The sequence below is a fragment of the Heterodontus francisci genome, chromosome 29, assembly GCF_036365525.1.
Source record: "Heterodontus francisci isolate sHetFra1 chromosome 29, sHetFra1.hap1, whole genome shotgun sequence".
NCBI lineage: Eukaryota > Metazoa > Chordata > Chondrichthyes > Heterodontiformes > Heterodontidae > Heterodontus > Heterodontus francisci.
This window is the reverse complement of record NC_090399.1, coordinates 32,511,776-32,535,244: the sequence shown is the minus strand read 5'-3', so window position 1 is coordinate 32,535,244 and position 23,469 is coordinate 32,511,776. Positions and strand designations below refer to the sequence as shown.

General features: G+C 50.0%; 1 protein-coding gene across 1 annotated transcript in view; it reads right to left on the bottom strand.

The window, feature by feature from the left end:
* Nucleotides 1–923: 923 nt before the first annotated feature.
* LOC137346001 (netrin-G1-like) overlaps nucleotides 924–23,469 on the bottom strand; it is a 94,267-nt gene continuing 71,721 nt past the window's right edge. The window contains exons 3-6 of the mRNA XM_068009303.1: nucleotides 7,831–8,474; nucleotides 5,080–5,252; nucleotides 3,852–3,878; nucleotides 924–1,889 (exon numbers count right to left, since the gene is read on the bottom strand). Of these exons, the coding sequence (XP_067865404.1) occupies nucleotides 1,657–1,889; nucleotides 3,852–3,878; nucleotides 5,080–5,252; nucleotides 7,831–8,474 (1,077 nt within the window). The 3' untranslated portion in view covers nucleotides 924–1,656. The remainder of the gene's footprint in view (nucleotides 1,890–3,851; nucleotides 3,879–5,079; nucleotides 5,253–7,830; nucleotides 8,475–23,469) is intronic.

The window sequence follows — 23,469 nt, the reverse complement described above, 5'->3', positions numbered from 1 at the left end:
CAAAGGCAATTAGGGAAGGGTAACAAATACTAACAAAGCCCACATCCCATCAAATAAAAAAAGCTGTCAATGGAACTGTTTCCCTGCCATGCTGCATTGTGGGAAGGTTGTGTCTGTTTAACTGGTTCCCGGAATCCTGAAACTCCGCAGGAAAACCTCCATCTGCTGCTCCGAGAGAATCCCTTCAACTCCTGCCTCCTCGTCCCCTGAACATTGGTACACCTCCCTTCTCCCCAATGACTTCTCCCTTCCCCTGAACATCTGTACACCTCCCCTCTCCCCAAAAAGCACTTTCCCTGCCCTCACCCTTCAACCCCTTTCTCTTCCCTTGGCCCCAAGATCCCTTCCCCCTCTCCCTTGAACCTGATCCCCTTCTGCTGAACACCTCCCTTCCCCTCCTCCACAAAAATCCTTCACCCTCCCCGATCCCCCTCTCTCACACAGTCAGGAGCCGGGTCCTGAGGCCAGGACACTTGATGCAGGAGTTTTTATTGTAGTCCAGTGTAAAGTGACGAGGCCTTTGCTGGATCTTAGGAGACTTTCCCGAGCTGGAAACTCCGATTCTTTGATGCAGCAAATTGCAGTTCCAGAGAAATCTGTGCACAGGAAAATCAGACAAAGAAAATGGTCTCATTGCTGCCATCGCTGGGAGTTCCACAGTGACAGATATATTCACCAACACAAACCACTATTCATACAAAAACTACATCACACCTTGTGGGATTGCAAGAAAATAACTTCATCTCAATACAAAACAATCAATAAACGCACTAACACTGCGATCACTGCTCAGGATTATTCCCACATGGGACTGATGCAGCCTCCGTGGATAGACCAGGATAGGAGCGGAATTTCATAAGGAGGGGGTCGGGGGGGGGGGGGAAGTGATTACACAGAACCCCAGCGACCAGGATTACACAGCAACGCTCACTGAAGCCCAGGCTGTGGGACACTCGAAACTGCTCCTCACATTCCTTCAGGTCACGATGCACCGACAGAGAGGACTGGTCCCACTCAGCAATCCCTCATAGGAGGGGGAGAGAGAGGGAGGGCGAGAGGGTGGGAGGAAGGAGGGAATGAGTGTTCCACTATCTGCTGTCTCTCAGACGAGATGTTAAACCGAGATCCCGTCTGCCCTCTCAGGTGGGTGTAAAAGATCCCACGGTCACTATTTGAAGAAGAGCAGGGGAGTTCTCCCCAGTGTCCTGACCAATATTTATCCCACAACCAACATCACTAAAACAGATTATATTCTCATGATCACATTGCTGTTTGTTGAAAAAGTCCTTCATTGACTGTAAAGCACTTTGGGACGTCCTGAGGTGGTGAAAGGTTCTGTAGAAATCCAAGTCCTTTCTTTGTTTCTTTGTCCCAAAGCTGGACATGGGACGAGCAGCTGGCGATTGGAGAATGAATATTAGCAGCTGCCTCGGTGTCGCGGGGAGTCAGAGAGTCCAGTCCCCACTGACTGCCCATTCCTTCTGGGCTCTGAGATCCAGTCGAGCTGGCTGGGTGGCTGGGCTCAGGCCTCGGTTCCAGTTTGCCTTTCCTGGGAGTGTGGGGGAGGGGAGCGTGTTTTAACAGTGACACAGTAAACGCCGGATTCTCCTGCGCTCTTCGCACCTTCCGGTGAGCGGCCTTGGCGCTGGAAGTGGGTCAGAGTGGCGGGCGGCCGTTAGCAGCGGTTAGCAGCGCAGTCAGTGACAGCAGCACCCGGTGGAAGGTGAGGTCCCGGCCGGGGGATTGGGAGACACATCCTCCCACTTCCTTCCTGCACTGGACTTTCTCACACAGGAGGCCGGTGTAGGGAGCGGGGCAGAGACACCTCCCATTGTCCTCACACACTCCTCCATTCTCACACCGTGTCAGCAAGTTATCACACACGCCCGCTGCAAGAGGCAGAAAAAAGAAAGGTTCAGATCATTGAATTGTATCTGACAGACACATAAATAACAAATAGAAAATCAGGACAGGGATAGGGTCACTAAGGGATAAACACGATAAACTCACAGGTAATGACAGTGAAATGGCAGAAATATGAAATAATTACTTTTCCTCGGGACTTCCCAGGGAGACTAACATGATGGAGATGACATCAGAGGAAGAAATCAAAAAGATATAAAGATAGAAAGGGAGGAGATAATTGATAAACTAATCAAACTTGGAGAGGATAAAACCCCTGGTCCAGATGGATTGTATCTGAATGTTATAAGAAGTTAGGGTCGAGATAACAGAGGCTCTATTGCATGGATATCAAAGTTCATTGGAATTAGAAATTCATTAAGAGGACAGGCAGACAGATCATGTAATTCCTATATTTAAAAATGGTGATAGAACATGTCCAGGGAACAATAGACCAATGAGGTTAACATCAGTGGTAGAAAAGATAATGGAATCCTTATCAAAAATGTAACAGAAAAACATTCAGAAACTGAAACCAGTATAAAGTGTGATCAGCACAGATTCCCAAAGGGAAGGTAATGCTTGACCAACCGTATTGAATTCTTAGAGAAGCAACAGAAAGATTAAATAAGGGTAACGTAGTCGATGTCATATATTTAGATTTTGATATGTTACCACATAGTTGACACATGATTGAAGCCAGAACATGTGGAATGAGGGGGGAAGCAGCAGAATGGATAACAAGTTGGCTACGAAATAGTAAACAGAGAGCAGAGGGTAAAGCCAGTTACTCAGACTGGTAAAATTCGGGAAGTGATGTTCCACAAGGATTGTTGTTGGGAGATTGTCAGATGATCAGTACTGAGGGAGTGCTGCACTGTCAAAAGGTCAGTACTGAGGGTGTGCTGCACTGTCAGAGGGTTAGTACTGAGGGACTGCAGCACTGTCAGAGGGTCAGTATGGAGGGAGGGCAGCACTGTCAAAGGGTAAGTACTGAGGGAATGTTGAACTGTCAGAGGGTCAGTACTGAGGGGGTGCTGCACTGTCAGAGGGTCAGTATGAGGGGGTGCAGCACTGTCGGAAGGGCAGTACTGAGAGAGTGCTGCACTGATGGAGGATCAGTACTGAGGGGGTGCTGCACTGTCGGAAGGGCAGTACTGAGGGAGCGCTGCACTGTGGGAGGGTCAGTACTGAGGGACAATTCCAGTTCACACCTACACCTGTTGCAGACTCATTCCCCATTCACACTCAGTGATGAGATACTTGGCCGTGTGTGACCCAGCTTTAGTCAGCTGCACGTGTCAGGTGAAATTAGCAATTATTAATCCCAGCTGGAGAACAACGCACAGTCTGAACACAACATCTGTACTGTGTACACACACACATCGAGGGGAGACTGTCCACCACTGCAAGAGGCTCCGAGAGAAAAACAAACAGCTTGTTCATCTCCACCTCATCACCAATCAGACAAAAACTGACACTGAGACACGGGAGGAGATATTAGGACAGGGACCAAAAGCTCAGTCAAAGAGGTAGGTTTTAAGGAGCATCTCAGAGGAGGAAAGAGAGGTGGAGAGGAAGAGAGGGTTCGGGAGGGAATTCCAGAGCTTGGGGCCCAGGCAGCTGAAGGCCCAGTTCCCACAGGTTCCTGCTCCAGTATCACACCTCTGGTCAGTGTGGGGAATTACGGTCACTCCCAGTCAATGTGGGGAGTTATCGTCATTCCCGGTCCGTGTGGGAAGTTATGGTCATTCCCGGTCAGTGTGGAGAATTATGGTCACTCCCTGTTCCCACCTACACTTGTTGCTCACTCAATCCCATGTTCACACCTACACCTGTTCCTCAGTCAGTGAGGGATGAGGGATGTTTGAGGGGAGCGGCTTGTTCCCGATACAGAAATGGGCTCTGGGTCAGCAGGTCACAGGTCAGAGAGCGTAGATCATACTTACGGTCACTGACGACAGTGTCAGGGAGGCCTGGAGAGGGAAACAGAAACACAAAGAGTTAGAGAGACGTTTGATTTACAATCTTTATTAATAAACACTAATATAACGCATTACATGGAGTGTTCATGGGATCGACCTCACTCAAACTCAAAACAATGATCTCATTGGGGATTCACATGCTGCATCCTCTGGGTGTTCACACCAGCTCGAGGTGAGACCAGGTCGAGTTGTCAAAGTGCTCACGTAAGGTGAGTGTGAGGTTAGTGTGTAAGTACGTTCCCACTACGTGTGATTAATGTGTAAGTGAGCAGGGTTAATACGTAAGGGGGTCAGTAATCACATAGACCCCTCCCCCACTGCCCATTCGTGTCACTCTCTGTTTCCTGATCTCGGGACATTCCACACACAGCAATGACCACAGATATCCCTCACAACCTTCACTTCCTGACCTGCTTCAGATATTTATTACACAGAGGCTTATTCTCCTTTCACCCTCCCCAGCTGTTCCCCAGATGTTCATCCAGCTGTTAACATTCCATTCACACATCAGTCTCCACCTCACTGCTGCCTCTGGATCTGTGTGTGTGTCCCGAGTGAGATTTCATCACACTTAACCCGTACGACTATTCTAACCTCACCCTCTACATCATGTCAGCAATTCCACCTTGTTTACTGACTCCGACATTACACTGAGAGAGGCTTCAAAATCCTGAAGGGTTTTGATCGAGTAAATAAGGAGAAAGTGTTTCCAGTGGCAGGAGGGTCAGTGACCAGAGGACACAGATTGAAGAGAATTAGTAAAGAACCAGAGGGGGAGAGGAGGAGAATTTTATTTTTACACAGCGAGTTGTTGTGATCTGGAATGTTCTGCCTGAAAGGGCAGTGGAAGCAGATTCAATAATAACATTTTCAAAGGGAATTGGATAAATACTTGAAAAGGATGAATTTACAGGTCTCTGGGTAAAGAGCAGGAGAGTGGGATTAATTGGATAGATCTTTCAAACAGCTGGCACAGACACGATGGGCCGAATGGCCTCCTTCTGTGCTGTCTGATTCTCTGATTCTGTGTCTGTACAATCTTCCACTGTCAGTCTACACAAAAACACAATCACAAATATCCATTGGGTTGTATTTTGGAATCGATGTGTTGCCGGGAGTTATGATGAGAATGAAATATGAAGTGAATCTTCTGCAGGCACTGGGCCGGGCCGGAGAAGCTCTTGTTACTCACAGACATTGGCCGTCCCTTTGGGGATTGGGAGGTACGAGCCCGCTCTCCACCGTCGGCCTTGAAAACCTTCCTTACATCTTCCGCAGTCCGGCCCCGTCGTGTTGTGTTCACACTCACAACTCAGCTTCCCCTTCTCCAAGATACAGTTGTTGGCGTGAAGATTACACTTACACCTGGTAACAAACAACAACAAGCTGGTTTAAAATAACCTGATCAGCTCTGTTAGACAGCGGACTCTCCGCTCTGGGACTCCGCTCCCCCTTTACCAGCTTAGCTCTGCAAACTCCAACATTTTTCTCTCCACTAGTTCCAGTGTTTGTTCACTGGGAACTCTGGCTTCAGATCAGGTGAAGGAGCAACATTTAGTGATAGAATGAGTGTGGTTTACAGAACAAACAACCCTCCTTTTCAACAGAAATCTCGAGGAAATGTGACAGGAAAACTGACAGGAGCCGATATCAGTGATTCAGGATAGAAAGAGGAAGCAGAGTGTGGAATTTGGGATCAGTTGGATTGAAGTGGACACAGGCACAGACTGGGAAAAGGCTGGTTCGGAATTGAAGTTAGGGACAACCTGCTGGTGAATTTTTTTTGAAAATTCTAACGGATACATTTGCATTGTCACGGTCTTTTTTTCTTTCAGACCTCTGTGAAGACTTCAAGCGACCTTTGACTGTTTCTACATTGGAAGGCTCCATTCGTCAGGAACGTAACTTGAAAAGACTTCAGTTTTATTTTTTCGGTCAGCTAATTAAAACTGAAGTGCTGTTAATTTTTAGTATATGTATGCGAATACGAGTGTTAGATTTTTGAAATAAGTCATTGGTTTATCTGAGTAGTGTTTATTAAATAGTTTTTTTTGTTGTTATCTTAAGGTTTGTTCCGCTGTATTCAGGGTTAACAGTGTGTTCAATTTGGCTGCTTATACTGATTTGGAAAGCTTAAAGAAATATGCTGTGACATGTGGAGCGATGGGACTGAACTAACAGTGCATTGCTCCCACCGCGATCAGAATCATATATTCCAACTGGGGGCTTTTCCCTGCTCAGTTGTAACCTATTTTAATTGGGGGCTGATCTGGGATTTGAATCTGGTTCTTCTCGCACTAATATCGACTGTGAATCTAATGTTCCACTGATAGCGGCTGTGCCTTCAGCTGCCTGGGCCCTAAGCTCTGGAATTCCCTCCCTAAACCTATCCATCTCTCTACCCCTCTCTCTCCTCCTTTAAAACACTCCTTAATACTGACCTCTTTGACCAAGCTTTTGGTCATCTGTCCTAATATCTCCTTATGTATCTTGGTGTCACATTTTGTCTGATTTACTCTTCTGTGAAGCAGTTTGGGATGTTTTACTATGTTAAAGGTGCTATATAAATACAAGTTGTTGTTGTTTAGTAAGTGTGATTTGGAAAGGCCCAATGCATTGGTGCAGTCTCTCTTCTGTGAAGCGTGAGAACGCTGCTGTCGGTGACTGTGTATTAACAACATCGAGCCGCTGTTTAACTCACTGCAAAGGAGAAGCTTCAAAATCTGCAGATTGGATGTTGCACAGTTTGTAAATTCAGTTCTGGGAAATTTTTACTAAACTGAGCAAAACCCAGACAGTTCCTTGGAGTCAAATGAACGGCAGCGTAAACATTTTCCTGCTCCTATTCTCTAATTAGTGTCTGAAGATTCTCCTGGACTAAAAGCTCGAGTGAGTCTCCCAGAAGCTGAGTGTAGAATAATGAGGTAATGGCTCCGAGTCCCGGAGATTGTGTGATGGGTGAATGGGAACTCACTGATCGAGACTGAATATAGATTGAACAGGAAGGAAGTGTTCAGTCAGAATCATTCATTAAATCATCAGCGGCTTTGATCGAGTAAATAAGGAGAAACTGTTTCCAGTGGCAGGAGGGTCAGTGACCAGAGAGACACAGATTGAAGGGATTTGTTAAAAGAACCAGAGGGGGAGAGGAGGAGAATTTTATTTACACAGTGAGTTGTTGTGATCTGGAATGTTCTGCCTGAAAGGGCACTGGAAGCAAATTCAATAATAACTTTCAAAAGGGATTTAGCTAAATACTACAAGGGGAAAATTTACAGGTCTAGAGGAAAAGAGCAGGGGAGTGGAACTAATTGAACAGCTCTTTCAAAGAGCCAGCACAGGCACAATGGGCTGAATGGTCTCATTCTGTGCTGTCTGATTCTCAGAATCCTGATGAGACTGGATGTAGGCAGTGTTGAGAGTAAAGGGACAGATTCTGCTCGCTCCGTGCTGCTCGATTGGCTGAACACTGAGCAGGAAATGGCTCCCTCATGGTGAGCCAGCCAGCAGGACTCTGAAAGCTCACTAACAAGCCCATCACCAGGGACAGGGCGAGCTGTCACAGTGCTGCTCTGTACAGACTGTCACAGAGACATTCAGGGAAGCTTTCACAGTCCACAAAGGGGCAGCTGACAGTGCTGAGTGGGCCGAGGGAGGGATCCCAATCTATCACTGTAAAACCTTACCAGTTACCGAGTGCTCCCATCAGTGAGTCTGAGCAGAAACAGTGAGGAGCTGTCACTCTCCGGGAATCTCCGACAGAGTGGAGTGATCCCCAGATATTGGCCCTGATAGAGTGACTCCAGATATTGGCCCTGAAAGAGTGACTCCAGATGTTGACCCTGATTATGCCCACCCCCCAGATGTTGACCCTGACCCGGTGCTCCCTGGCTGTGACGTGTGGGGTCAGTGACTCTGTCCAGAAGGGTTGAGGAGCTCTCACCGCCCGCGGATGTCCAGGTTGGAGATGGCGTAGAAATATTTGGAGAGGTTGAGTGGGTCAACACTGGTGGGCCCAGTGGCCGGCCGGAGCAGCCTGAGCCGCAGGTCGGTCAGGGTGAAGAAGTCCCTCAGATCCTTGGTGGTGTCCAGCTGGCCGTACAGTGAGGCCATGTCACGGAGACGGGCCCCCCCGAACAGGACGAAACGCTCCTGGATCTCGAAGCGGACCATCTTGTCCACCTTCCACACATAGCCCCTGGAGTACTCCTCCGTACAGATGATGTCCAGCACCGAGGCCGGCCTCAGATCCCGGGCCCTTCTCGGCTCCATCCCAAAGGAGTTGAGGCAGTCGGCTGCGTAGAACTGGTAGGGCTGCCACGTCTGGCCATGGTCCAGAGACTTCTCCAGGACCATCTGCTCTGGCCGGCCCGACTCGAAGGTGATGACGATGTCCTCGGTCAGCTCGATGCTCTTGCCCCAGGAAAGAGTGATGTTGACCAGGAGGGGCTCGGGGAAACTCCTCCAGGAGACACTTTGCCAAAAGGTGTTGGGAATCCGCCCCTCGTCATCCAGCATCAACTCGGGCGGGTGTGCGAGCTCGGGCATGCGAGCGTCACACTCGTTGTTGCACATGTACGGGTTCTCCTGGAAATGGAGACAGGAACAACATGGGTTAGATACAGAGTAAAGCTCCCTCTACACTGTCCCTATTAAACACTCCCAGGACAGATACAGCACGGGTTAGATACAGAGTATAGTTCCCTCTACACTGTCCCCATCAAACACTCCCAGGACAGGTACAGCACTGGGATTGGCTGGTCAATTTGGAGCACTTCCTGCCAGCAATCAGGGGGAGCAGCTGCACCTGTGTTGCTGCAACTGCAACTGGAGAGGAGAGAGGAGACTGGAGTTACTGCAGAGAGGTGACTGTAGACAGCTGTATTTACTGTGGAACTGATGCACTTTTTCAAGACTAAGAAGACCTGAGAGTCATTTTGGAGAGGTGGGTGTTGGAGCACCAGAGAACTGTTGGTTGTTTGGACTGTTGGGGGAGGGAGAAGGCACCGGAAGATCCAGGGGTGGGGCTGCCAAATTCTATAGGCAGCCCCTGTACTAGCTCTTGTGTTTATCTGCCATCCTGCACAAAAGGGGCTCCCTCCCCACCCCCAACTGTGTGGCTCGGGACAGCTGGAGCTGCCCGGCTGAAGAAAATCCTTACACAACAACAGAAATGGGAGAGAACCGGGCGGCTCTGACCGACCCGGGTGAAGAACCCTCCCCTAACTGGAAGAGTGAACTGTCGACTCTGCAGGAAGGTGCTCCAACCACCAATTGAAGTGTAACATCCTTGCAGCTGTTCTCTCTCTTCCATCACTCGGCCATCTATCCTCTCCTCTCCTTGTCCTTTTCAGCCCTATCCTCCTCTATTCCCATCATATTGCTTGTGTTAAAGAAAACTGTCGTGTGCTTTGTTTCTTGGGGGTGGGCGTAGCTCTGCGACCCCATGGCAAGCCCCTCTTCACCGGTGGCGAGGCCTTCCCGTTCATATGCTGCTGCGGCTGCTGCAGCTGCACCTGTTGCCCCGTCACCGTTTGCTTTATTAACATCGAAGCATGGGGTCGAGAGCTACGTCCACCCGAACATGACTATCGAGGCATGTGTGAAAGCAATGGCCGATGTTGTCGGCCCTTCGGCCATTGTTGCAGCCTCTAAAATGTATGGAAAGGCAGTGTTGTTCCTGAGGACCGAGCGGGCGGTGTCCCTGGCTCTGAGCAAGGGGCTCACCGTGGGTGGGACCTTTCTGCCAGTGGACCCCCTGGAGGCCACTGCGCAAAGGCTTATTCTATCCAATGTCCCGCCCTTCATTCCTGGTGAGCTCCTCCTTCCCCACCTGCACCATCTGGGGGAGGTAAAGACAGGGTTCACCCCAGTCCCGCTCGGTCTTCGGGAGAACAGCCTCCGACACGTGTACTTCTTCCGCCGCCAGTTATTCATGCAGCTGGCGTGGGAGGAGATGACAGAGGGCCACTTTAATGTCGAATTCCAGGGGACGGCCTACCGCGTCTTCTGGACCTTGGACGGGGTGCGGTGCCATGTCTGTAAGGGGCACCTCCCGGCTGCCAACTCCAACTCGGCGGCCCAGGGTGGCGACGCTGCACCTCCTCCCACCCCCTCTACACCACCACCAGATACCATTCAGTCGGTACCGGAGGCTGTGGTTTTCACGGCCTCCGGCAGGGAGGGGGGTGACCGTCCAAGTGGAAGGAAGGCGCGGAGGAGAAATAAACATCGAGAGGCGCGTCCGCTGGACACCGTGACACTACCCGAGTCTGAGCTCAGCCCAAGGCCCGATCTCGGGAAGTCAACTTGCCCCAGGGCTGGGCTCAGGCCCAGGGTGAATAAAAAAAAGGAGAGTGTGGAGGTGGAGGCCTCTGATGATATGGAGGTCTCTGAGCCTCCGCACACAACTGGGAAAAAGAGGAGAAGGCACCCCTCCACAGAGGTAACAAGGGGCCCTGAGGCGCAGGGCCCATCTGTTGGAGGGGAGCTGTCTCCTGTTTCGGGTCCCCAGGTTTCCCCTACCGCCACCACCAAGGCTGCAAAGTCCGGGCAGGAGCACTCTATTCCTCAGGATGGAGGGGAGGGGAAGGCCCCGGTACTTGAGGCCCCTCCTGAAGGAGTAAGTGGGGCCCTGCTTGTGGTGGGGGAGCCTGGGGACGCCGCCCATTCTGCCACTGCTACTGGGTCGGGTGCCCTGAATGAAGGGGAGGGCGAGGCCCCAGAGGGTCGGGCCTCCCAGCCGGAGTCCACCACCAACCAGGAGACACCAGACCCAGTTATAACTGAGAATGCTGCCCCATCTGCTGGGCCTGTGGGTGCTGGCAGAGCGGGAGATAGCCTCCTCCCTCCGCCTCCAGTCTCGGCTCCGGCTGGTTTCCCGGAGTCCGGAACTTCTGTCTCCCCTGGACGGAGGTGGAGGGGGGTCCTGAACCGCTGGTGCCTACAGGCTCCAGTTTTACAATAGAACCCAGAGAGGACTCCTCCGCCATCGATCCTGGGGGTGGGATCGTGACGGAGGCGGGACCAGCTGGCGCGACCGGGACGTCCGCCCCACAGTGTGTGGTGGATGTGTCGGCCGCTGGCAGTGACGACCCGGAGGAGGATAGGGATTTGGTGTAGGGCACGGAGGATGATCTTGATTTCATCGCCAGTGAGGTGGTGGAGTCCCTCGTGTCTCCCACCGAATCTCCTCTCATCCCCACGGCGGAACTCCGGGATTTCCTCGCGGCTTGCAGGGGTTGCCGCAATAAAGTTCAGCTGGCCCTCGACCGTTGGTCGAATCTGGCGCTGATCATACAGTCCGTCCGTGCCGCCCTGAAGATAGCGGGCAAGCGCGCGGACGAGAAACTGGTTGAGAGGCGCCATTTTAATGTGTTCCTCAATGGGTTGCTGGGGGAGTGGAGGGCCAGGTGCACTTCCAACCGGCTGCTGGAAGACGTGCAATTTCGGGAGTCGTTCTGTCGATTCTGGGCCGATTGGAGAAGGAAGCAGGGGGCTTCTCCTCCTTGAGGCTATGGTGGGATGTGGGCAAGACTCACATCCGCGTCTTCTGTCAGGAGTACGCGAAGGGGTCGACCAAGAGGCGAGAAGCCGAGATCGGGTGCCTTGAGAGGGAGGTGCTCGACTTGGAGTCCCGCCTCGGTCATGCCGTCGTGGACCCGGCCCTGTGGCAGGCGTACAAAGAGAAGAATGGCGCGCTGAGGGACCTGCAGCTCATAGGGTCCCGAGGCGCGTACGTGAGGTCGCGGATCCAGATCCTGGAAGATTTGGACCGCGCCTCACCCTTCTTCTACTCGCTGGAAAAATGGCGGGGGGTCCGTAAACAGCTCATCGAGCTGCTGGCCGACGACAGATCCTCCATCACGGATCCGGAGGGAATGGGCCTCCTGGTCCGTACTTATTACAGTGCGTTGTTCTCTCCGGATCCGTCCAGCGAGGATGCGCGCAGAGTTTTGTGGGAGGGCCTGCAGCAGGTCAGCCTGGAGGGCGCCAAAGGATTGGAGGCTCCGCTCACGTTGGCGGAGCTGATTGGCGCCCTCCACCAGCTCTCGAGGGGCAAATCCCCAGGGCTGGATGGGTTGACCGTGGAGTTCCTCAGGGCGTTCTGGGTCGTCCTGGGGGACGATTACGCGCGGGTCCTGGGGGAAAGCCTGGCGACCGGGGAGATGCCCCTCTCGTGGCGCAGGGCGGTCATCGTCCTGCTGCCGAAGAGGGGCGATCTCCGCCTGCTTAAAAACTGGCGTCCGGTCTCCCTCCTCAGCACGGATTATAAGATCTTTGCCCGGGCTATGTCTACCTGCCTGGGCTCCGTGCTGGCCCACATGATCCACCCCGACCAGTCCTACACGATCCCGGGCCGGTCCATCCAGGATAACATCCACCTGGTCCGGGACCTGATCCATCTTTCCCAGAGGACTGGTCAGTCGGTCGCCTTTCTCTCCCTCGATCAGGAGAAGGCGTTCGACAGGGTGGATCACGATTACCTTTTCGGGACTCTGCGCGCTTTTGGACTCGGGCCGCATTTTGTGGCCCGACCCGACTTTTATACTCTGCCACAGAGTGTCTAGTCAAAGTTAACGGGTCCTTGACGGCGCCCCTTCGCTTTGGGAGAGGAGTGCGTCAGGGATGCCCCATGTCCGGCCAATTGTATACCATCTGCGTGGAGCCCTTCCTGTGCCTGCTTCGCAGGAGGTTGACGGGATTGGCTCTGCGCGAGCCGGCCATGCGGGTCGTCCTCTCGGCTTATGCCGACGACGTGCTCCTCGCAATCACAGATCCCGTTGACTTGCGGAGGATGCACGACTGCCAGCAGTCCTTTTCTGCCGCGTCCTCCGCGAGGATCAATTGGGAGAAATGTTCCGGACTCCTGGTTGGTCAGTGGCGGGTGGACTCCCTGCCGGAGGAGATGACACCTTTTGCGTGGAGCACCATGCACCTCCTCTATCTGGGAGTCCACCTTAGCCCCGCTGAGGAAGCCTGGCCGGCAAACTGGCAGGAGTTGGAGGCGAAAGTCACCGCTCGGCTGGGGCGCTGGACAGGACTGCTCCGAATGGTCATAAACCAACTGGTGGCCTCCATGTTGTGGTACCAGTTCGTCACTTTGGCCCGCCCCCTGTATTTGCCACCAAGATCCAGAAGAAACTCGCCGATTTCTTCTGAGGCAAGAGGAAACACTGGGTCTCTGCCGCGGTCCTGAGTCTCCCGGTCGAGGAGGGCAGTCAGTCGCTGGTGTGCGTCCGCACCCAGGCTGCGACTCTCCGCCTTCGGACCCTGCAAAGATACCTGGACGTCGAACGTCCTCCCAGATGGTGTGTGCTGGCGACGTATTTTTTCCGCCAGTGTCACTGCCTTCAAGACGACACGCAGCTCCCGGTGGAGTCCCTTAGCCGCGCCTCTCTGAGGGAGTTGCCTGTCTTTTACCGGGATCTATTCCGAGTCTGGAACATGGTCACCTCCAGTCAGGGCGCTCCCCCGCCGGCGGAGGAGAGCGCCTCGGCTGTCCGGGCGGCCGACTCCGGGGACGGTCCGGCGGGCGGAAGAGTAGCCGAAACCCCCGGGACGCCCCTCACTGCGGGTGGCGAGGGGGCTCGGGAGTGTGGTGCGATCCCAGTGGAGCTGACCCCCGCTCGGCCGGAACTGCTCATCGGACCCAGGCCCCGAAACCCTCCTTGGGAGCCGGTCCCGCACAACCCGAGCCGCCTCTCGGAAATGCCCTCCGTGCCATTCCAATCGGCGCGGAGGGGTTTCCTGTATGGGCTGCTCCTGCACACTCTCCACTTCCTCGCCCTCGTCAGCTGGCCGGACACACCCTCGCAGTCCGTGTTGCCATCTGGCGGCGAAGAGAAACCCTGATGGAGGTCACTCTATGTGGGAGTCCTCCCCCTTTACATCGGGGACTTGGAGTGGAGGGTGCTGCACAGGGCAATCCCATGCAATAGACGTTTAAGTAGGTTCACGGACTCCCAGGCCGCATGTAATTTCTGCGGCCTGGATGAGTCCGTGTTCCATGTACGTATGGAGTATGTGAGGTTGCAGCCTCTCTTTGAGTATTTGAAGGGGCTGCTCCTCAAGTTTTGGCTGTACTTCAGCCCCACGCTCTTGATCTTTGGGCACCCGGTGAGGAGGGGCATGGGAGAAGAGGAGGATCTCCTCGTCGGTCTGCTACTGGGCTTGGCCAAGGTGGCAATTCACAGGTCCAGGCTGGTCAGAGGGTCCGTCCTCCCTGATTGCCTGCCCCTCTTCTGTGGTTACGTTCACGTTCGGGTGTCCCTGGAGAAGGAGCATGCGGCTTCCTCCGGCAAGCTTGAGGCCTTCCGTGATCGAGGGGCACTGCAGGGGCTGGAGTGCATCATCGACACCGAGAATGGCATTTTGATTTGAGTTTTTGTTTTATTTATCTGTTTTTTAATAAAGTTTTTTTTAAATGTCTATAAAGGGGGCCTGGAAAATAAAGGCCCGCTCGACATAAAATACATAAAAAAGGCCTGGGGTATAAAGGCCACCTTGAATAAAAAGATTTTAAAAAAGAAAAAAAAAAGGGGGTTAGATATATTCGCTGTCTCACTAAAAATATCTTTACTCCACTAAAATATTTACACACACAAATCATAAAACAGCACTGGATTTAGAAACAACAGCGTCAGGAAAATCCCCACCTGCCAAGAATGAGGAAAATTAATTTCGCCACATGAACATTGATTTTGTACTGCCGATGGTGAAGAAAGAACTTGCTTTCAAAAACAATTGGAGGCTTTGGCTGGAGAGAGACATTAACATATCCACAGACAGTACTTCAAAGAACAAAGGGGCTATTCCCTGCTCCAATTTAATCCACAATGAACGTTTGATTACTGGACGTTGAAGGTGGAAAGGCTGGCATTCCAGGTTAACTGCTAAGAACAACAAAGAACAAAGAACAGTACAGCACAGGAAGAGGCCATTCGGCCCTCCAAGCCTGCGCCGATCTTGATCCCTGTCTAAACTAAAACCTTCTGCACTTCCGGGGTCCATATCCCTCTATTCCCAACCTATTCACGTATTTGTCAAGATGCCTCTTAAACGTCGCTATTGTACCTGCTTCCACCACCTCCCCCAACAGCAAGTTCCAGGCACTCACCACCCTCTGTGTAAAGAACTTGCCGAGCACATGCCCTCTAAACTTTGCCCCTCTCACCTTAAACCTATGTCCCCTGGTAACTGACTCTTCCACCCGGGGAAAAAGCTTCTGACTATCCACTCTGTCCATGCCACTCATAACTTTGTAAACCTCTATCATGTCACCCCTCCACCTCTGTCATTCCAGTGAAAACAATCCGAGTTTATCCAACCTTTCCTCATAGCTAATGCCCTCCAGACCAGGCAACATCTTGGTAAACCTCTTCTGTACCCTCTCCAAAGCCTCCACGTCCTTCTGGTAGTGTGGCGACCAGAATTGCACACAATATTCTAAGTGTGGACTAACTAAAGTTCTGTACAGCTTCAGCATGACTTGCCTATTATTATACACTATGCCCCGATCGATGAAGGCAAGCATGCCGTATGCCTTCTTGACTACCTTATCCACCTGCGTTGCCACTTTCAGTGACCTGTGGACCTGTATGCCCAGATCTCTCTGCCTGTCAATACTCCTAAGGGTTCTGCCATTTACTGTATACTTCCCACCTGCACGAGACCTTCCAAAATGCATTACCTCACACTTGTCCAGATTAAACTCCATCTGCCATTTCTCCGCCCAAATCCCCAACCGATCTATATCCTGCTGTATCCTCTGACAATCCTCATCACTGTCCGCAACTCCACCAAGATTTGTGTCGTCCGCAAACTTACTAATCAGACCAGTTACATTTTCCTCCAAATCATTTATATATACCACAAACAGCAAAGGTCCCAGCACTGATCCCTGCGGAACACCACTAGTCACATCCCTCCATTCAGAAAAGCACCCTTCCACTGCTACCCTCTGTCTTCTATGACCGAGCCAGTTCTGTATCCATCTTGCCAGCTCCCCTCTGATCCCTTGTGACTTTACCTTTTGTACCAGTCTGCCATGAGGGACCTTGTCAAAGGCTTTACTGAAGTCCATATAGACAACATCCACTGCCCTTCCTTAATCAATCATCTTCATCACTTCCTCAAAAAACTCAATCAAATTAGTGAGACACGACCTCCCCTTCACAAAACCATGCTGCCTCTCGCTAATAAGTCCATTTGTTTCCAAATGGGAGTAAATCCTGTCCTGAAGAATCCTCTCTAATAATTTCCCTCCCACTGACGTAAGGCTCACCGGCCTATAATTTCCTGGATTATCCTTGCTACCCTTCTTAAACAAAGGAACAACATTGGCTATTCTCCAGTGCTCTGGGACCTCACCTGTAGCTAATGAGGATGCAAATATTTCTGTCAAAGCCCCAGCAATTTCTTCCCTTGCCTCTCTCAGTATTCTGGGGTAGATCCCATCAGGCCCTGGGGACTTATCTACCTTAATACTTTGCAAGACACCCAACACCTCCTCCTTTTTAATAATGAGATGACTGAGACTATCTACACTCCCTTCCCTAGGCTCATCATCCACCAAGTCCTTCTCCTTGGTGATTACTGATGCAAAGTACTCATTTGGTACCTCACCCATTTCCTCTGGCTCCACGCATAGATTCCCTTCTCTGTCCTTGAGTGGGCCAACCCTTTCCCTGGTTACCCTTTTGCTCTTTATATATGTATAAAAAGCCTTGGGATTTTCCTTAATCCTGTTTGCCAATGACTTTTCATGACCTTGTTTAGCCCTCCTAACTCCTTGCTTAAGTTCCTTCCTACTGTCTTTATATTCCTCAAGTGCTTCATCTGTTCCTAGCCTTCCAGCCCTTACAAATGCTTCCTTTTTCTTTTTGACTAGGCTCACAATATCCCGTGTTATCCAAGCTTCCCGAAACTTGCCAAACTTATCCTTCTTCCTCACAGGAACATGCTGGTCCTGGATTCTAATCAACTGACGTTTGAAAGACTTTCACATGTCAGATGTTGATTTACTCTCAAACAGCTGCCCCCAATCTAAATTCTTCAGTTCCTTCCTTAAATTGTTATAATTAGCCTGCCCCCAATTTAGCACCTTCACCCGAGGACTACTCTTATCCTTATCCACAAGTACCTTAAAACTTATGGAATTATGGTCACTGTTCCCAAAATGCTCCCCTACTGAAACTTCAACCACCTGGCTGGGCTCATTCCCCAATACCAGGGCCAGTACGGCCCCATCCCTAGTTGGACTATCTATGTATTGTTTCAAGAAGCCCTCGTGGATGCTCCTTTTAAATTCTGCCCCATCCAAGCCCCTAGCACTAAGTGAGTCCCAATCAATATAGGGGAAGTTAAAATCACCCACCACTACAACCCTGTTACCTTTACATCTTTCCAAAATCTGTCTACATATCTGCTCCTCTACCTCCCGCTGGCTGTTGGGAGGCCTGTAGTAAATCCTCAACATCGTGACTGCACCCTTCCTATTCCTGACCTCCTCCCATATTGCCTCGCTGCATGACCCCTCCAAGGTGTCCTCCCTCAGTACAGTTGTGATATTCTCCTTAACCAGTAATGCAACTCCCCCACCCCTTTTACAGCCCCCTCTATCCCACCTGAAGCTTCTAAATCCTGGAACATTTAGCTGCCAATCCTGTCCTTCCCTCAACCAAGTCTCTGTAATAGCAACAACATCATAGTTCCAAGAACCAAGTCTCTGTAATAGCAACAACATCATAGTTCCAAGTTCTAAGATGGCTGAATACACAAACAGACGTGGCTGGACCAGTTTGATCACCTGGCCAACTGACTGTTGGAGTTTGAATTTTGAACATGCCACAGGGTGTTTGAAAATCAGAAGGCTGTTAGATCTTGGACTGAGAACACCTTTCTCCCGTCTGCTCTCATCTCACTCTCACCAGCTTTGGAAACTATTGTAGACATATGAACACCAAGAGAGAAATGTCTCCTACAGTGAACAAGTTTTAGGAAGACTACTGGGCCCCAATGAAAAGTAAGAACTGTCTACAATCAAGGACTCTACGACGAGCTGGAACCACAGAAACAGTAACAAGAAACCCCCTTTAGAGACTGCCTCAAACCTCTCCATTTTATTTTTCTTCTGCTCATTTCTGTCCCTATTTGCATGCGTGTATCATCTGTGCATGCCTGCGTGGGCGCGTGGTATATACATAGGCGTTAACTGTATTAGAGTTTAAGTTTAAGAAATTTCACTTTTCTTCTTTAAACCTAAGAAGACCTGTTTGTGCTCATTTCTTTGCCTTATAATGGGAAAGCTGTGAACAAGGATTCACAAAGGGGAAGCTCAAAATACAGTGTGTTTAAAAGTGAACTCTGTTACAATAAGATCAGATGAAGACAGTAAAAGACCCCTAGACATCTTTCTCACCTGGCTGTAACAACAGCTATTCCCTGAGAACCTTGCAGGGCAATGGGGAAAGGGCAGGGGGGATGGGACTAACTGGATCACTCTTTCATAGAGCCAGCACAGGCACGATGGAGCAAATGGCCTCTTTCCGTGCTGTATCTTTCTCCGAATCTATGATTCTAAATCAGGCAGGGTGTGTGCCTCAGAGGGATCTTGGAGGTGATGGTGTTCCCATGTAACTGCTGCCCTTATCCTCCTCGGTGGTGGAGGGAGTGGGTTTGGGAGGTGCTGTTGAAGGAGCCTTGGCGAGTTGATGCAGTTAATCCTGAGGATTGGACACACTGCTGCTCTACCTGACATGAGCAACACAGAATCAGCACAATCTCCTTTTCTGTAATCTCCTCCAGTCCCTACACACCTCTGTATCTGTGTAACCTCCTCCAACCCTACACCCCTCTCTACTTGTGTACCCTCCTCCAGTCCAACACCCCTCCCTATCTCTGTAACCTCCTCCAGCTCTACACCCCTCCCTTTCTCTGTAACTTCCTCCAGCCCTCCAGCCCTCTCTATCTCTGTAACCTCCTCCAGCCCTACACCCCTCCCTATCTCTGTAACTTCCTCCAGCCCTCTCTATCTCTGTAACCTCCTACAGCCCTACACCCCTCCCTATCTCTGTAACCTCCTCCAGCCCTACACCCCACCTATCTCTGTAACCTCCTCCAGCCCTACACCCCTTCCTGTCTCTGTAACCTCCTCCAGCTCTACACCCCACCTATCCCTGTAACCTCCTCCAGCCCTACACCCCTCCCTATCTCTGTAACCTCCTCCAGCCCTACACCCCTCCCTATCTCTGTAACCTCCTCCAGTCCTACATCCCTCCCTATCTCTGTAACCTCCTCCAGCCCTACACCCCACCTATACCTGTAACTTCCTCCAGCCCTCCAGCCCTCTCTATCCCTGTAACCTCCTCCAGCCCTACACCCCTCCCTATCTCTGTAACCTCCTCCAGCCCTACACCTCACCTATCTCTGTAACCTCCTCCAGCCCTACACCCCTTCCTGTCTCTGTAACCTCCTCCAGCTCTACACCCCACCTATCCTTGTAACCTCCTCCAGCCCTACACCCCTCCCTATCTCTGTAACCTCCTCCAGTCCTACATCCCTCCCTATCTCTGTAACCTCCTCCAGCCCTACAACCCACCTATATATGTAACCTCCTCCAGCCCTACACCCCTCCCTATCTCTGTAACCTCCTCCAGCCCTACACCCCACCTATCTCTGTAACCTCCTCCAGCCCTACACCCCTTCCTGTCTCTGTAACCTCCTCCAGCTCTACACCCCACCTATCCCTGTAACCTCCTCCAGCCCTACACCCCTCCCTATCTCTGTAACCTCCTCCAGCTCGACACCCCTCCCTATCTCTGTAATCTCCTCCAGTTCTACAGCCCTCCGAGATCTCTGTGCCCCTCCAATTCTGGTCTCTTCAGCATCCCGCATTTTAACCACTCCACCATTGGTGGCCGTGCTTTCTGCTGCCTGAGCCCTAAGCTCTGGAATTCCCTCCTTAACCCTCGCTGCCTCTCTCCCTCTCTCTCCTTCAAGATTCCATAAAATCGACCTCCTGGACAGAAATTTGGTTACTTGTCCTAATATCTCCTAATCTGGCTCAATGTCAATGTTTGTCTGATTTACACTCCTGTGAAGCAGTTGGGATGTTTTACTATGTTAAAGGAGCTATATAAATAAAGTTGTTGTTGTTGAATCAGTAATTAAACATTAGCATCCAGCCCAGGCAGAGAGAGACACAATGAGCTCCTGCTGTGTGTGGCTGCATCAACGTGGGAAGTGAAGATATTTCAATATAAGGATCATATATTCCAGAAACTGGTGCTGCCGCACTGGAGTGCAAACACAGCATCTTATTAATCATTGTTACTTCTGCAAATTCACTCACCACTTGACATTTATTTCAGGGTTTTAATTGTTTCTATCTTGGATTTACAATGTGTCGTGTGACTAATACCCTGTCGTTATCACTAGCTAAACCACTCACTATCAGCACCGTTCAGACCCCTGGTTAATGATGTTAATTAGTGGATTATTAAATACAGAAGTTAGTGTCTCCATAAAGTTCAATCACACAGATTCCTGTCACTTCCCATCAGTGAGTAATCAGACCCTTTGTTCCAGTTCATTTTACAGCAGAGTTGTTCAGTGAGGAGGTTAATGATTGGACCAAGAATACAATGAGCAGCTATAGAAATACTGTTGAAATTGCTATAGAAATGCAAGTTCTTTCTTTCTAACCCTGTGTGAAGTTTAAGGAGGTTTTTACCCAAACTCATCGCTTGTTGTAAAAGGAGCAACTTAGTCAGGAGACAATTCCTGCGTCTGAAATCTCTGCTGTGTTGGGTTCAGTCAGTGAAAGCCAGTTGGATACAGCAGAATAGGACATGGGAGTGTCGTGTTGGGGTTAATGTTACTGGATTAATAATCTAGAGAACGGGAGTTCAAATTTCACCATTTCTTATCTTACCCAGTCTAGGCCTGTATGTGACTCCAGTCCCACACCAACATGGTTAACTCTTAACTGCCCTCTGAAGTGTTCGAGTGAGACACTCAGTTTGTATCAAACCCACTCCCAGTGGTTCAGGAAGAAGGCCCAGCACCACCTTCTCAGGGTAACTAGGGATGGGGAATAAATGTCAGCCTTGTCAGTGACACCCACATCCCGAGAATTAATTTAATATAGGAATGGCGGTGTTATCTCAACATCTTGCGAGGGAGCTCGATGGGATTCTAATGGTTGGAATTTAATTATAAAGAATGTGATGTTTGAAATGAATGTTTGTTCAAGTTAATGAAAGGCAGAACTCTGCACCTGGTGTTTGTGTCTAAATATTTCAGTAATGAGAAGATCAGAGGGAGGTTTCAGAGAACGGAAACCAGACTGGTGAAAGAATGAGAATCTCCAGCACATCATCAACAAGTAGTGGTGTAATTCCACATTATTGACAGGGCCCTGTGTAAATCCGTCCTTCTTGACCACAGTCACCTTTCATTAAACACTCAGCTTCCAATTTTAAACCCTCCTCTCCCAATGAGTGACCTTCTTCTAATGAAAGGTCTCCAATAAAGGGCCTTCTCCCCAAACTCATCTCCCCCAGTGCCCCAGCCTGACTGAGACTCAGGGCTGTGAGCAGGTGTTCAGGTAACCCATGGACTGTGTGTGAAACCAGATTTAAACAAGCACTTTAATCCCAGTCTCATTTCTGCTCCATCACTGAGCAGGTAACTGAGGGGGGGGCGGGGAGGAAAATCAAACAGGAGCTCACAGTGAGAATGAAAATCCATCAACAAAAGACAAAGAATGTTTCTGGTGAATGAGTGAACGCAATGTGTGGAAAAGGAGAGAGAGAGAGACAGGGAGGAAAGAGAGAAAGTGAAAAGCAGAGATGGAAAGAGAGAAGGAAAGAGAGACATGAAAAGAGAAAGAATGGGAGAGAGAAACAATTGATTTTTATCCTGTCTTTCATGACATCAGGGTGTCCCAAAGTACTTTACAGCCAATGAAATACTTTTGAAGTGTAGTCACTGTTGTAATGTAGGAAACAGGGGAGCCAATTTTCACACAGCAAGATCCCACAAAAAAAATAATGTGATAATGATCAAATCATCTGTTTTAGTGATGTGGGATATATATTGGCCTGAACAATACTCTCAATACAGTCCCTCTGACAGTGAAGCACTCCCTCAGTACTGTCCCTCCAACAGTACTGCACTGAGAGTGTCAGCCTGGATTATGAGCTCAATTCTCTGGAGTGGGACTTGAACCCTCGACCTTGTCTGTCTGTCGTTTCATGTTAATAATTAAATTTGCGTGTGGGGAATTCAGAGAATGGGAAACAGAGAATAACAGGACACGGAACCGAGACTCCTCATCATTCAAACTGGTCGATAGAAAAATCCATCCCCTGATGTCAGGGTCAGGGGTCAGTCAATCATTGCCACAGCAACAATAAATAATTCTTCAAACATTCTCCTGTCTCAGCTGCTAAAGTGAGCAGAACATTCCCAGAGAGAACAGCACAGTGAGGGAATCTCTGATCCAGGAATAAAGAGACCGGGAAAGTTTCATGTGTAGCTGGTTTACTGGGGACAGTGGGCAGTGAGTGAAATATTGGTCAGAGTGAGGATTAATGGTGATAAAGTCTACGGCCTCAGGTTTAACCCACTTTCTGTCGCCTCTCCCGGAGCCTCGATTTTCCATCTGAGTATTAAAGGTTTAGTCACAAAGCCAATAGAACAGACTGCGATATTATAGAGCGAATGTTTGGCTTGTTCAGACTGAAATCCCATCTGCTGTTCAAACCTGCTTAAAATAAACTCCCTTCAATCATGAAAAATATCAGAGAATCAGACAGCACAGATGGAGGCCATTCAGCCTATCGTGCCTGTGCTGGCTCTATGAAGAAATATTCAAACTTACTTAAACTGAACTCCCTCAAAACAGGAGAAATGATAAACTTGAAAAGGAAATAAATTGCTGGGCTGTGGGGAAAGAATCGGAAATGGGACTAGTTGGATAGCTCTTTCAAAGTGCCAGCAGGGGCATGATGGGCTGAATGGCCTCCTTCCATACTGGGAGACTCGCGGAACAGCTGACAAAGGAGAGGATACTGATATTAACCATCCCCAGAGCATCTGGTTATTACCTCAGCTGTTTGTGGGATCTTTCTGTGCCTAAATTGGCTGCTGCATTTCCTATATTACAACAGTGACTGAAGTTGAAAAGTATTTAATTGTCTATGAAGTGTTTTGGGACATTGTGAGTATGTGAAAGATTCTATCTAAATGCAAGTCTTTAATTTAAATCTGAGACCCAGAAACTCCACATTAACATTCACCAGCTGTCACGACCCGCTTGGATTTTTATAATCGGTGCTAGGATTCAGAAATAATTGGCTGTCAGACTTTTAGCCGAGCAAGTCACAGACTGTGTTTCGACAGAAGTCGTGATGATCCTCCCTTTAAGTTGACAATTCGAGCAAACCTCACAACACCTTTGGTGAATTCACTGAGACAAGGATTTCTGGTTAACCACATCCTTCTTCAAACTCACTGACAGGGACTGAATTTAAAGAGAGTGAAATAGAAACTGAACTGGAGAAGCCGCATAAAT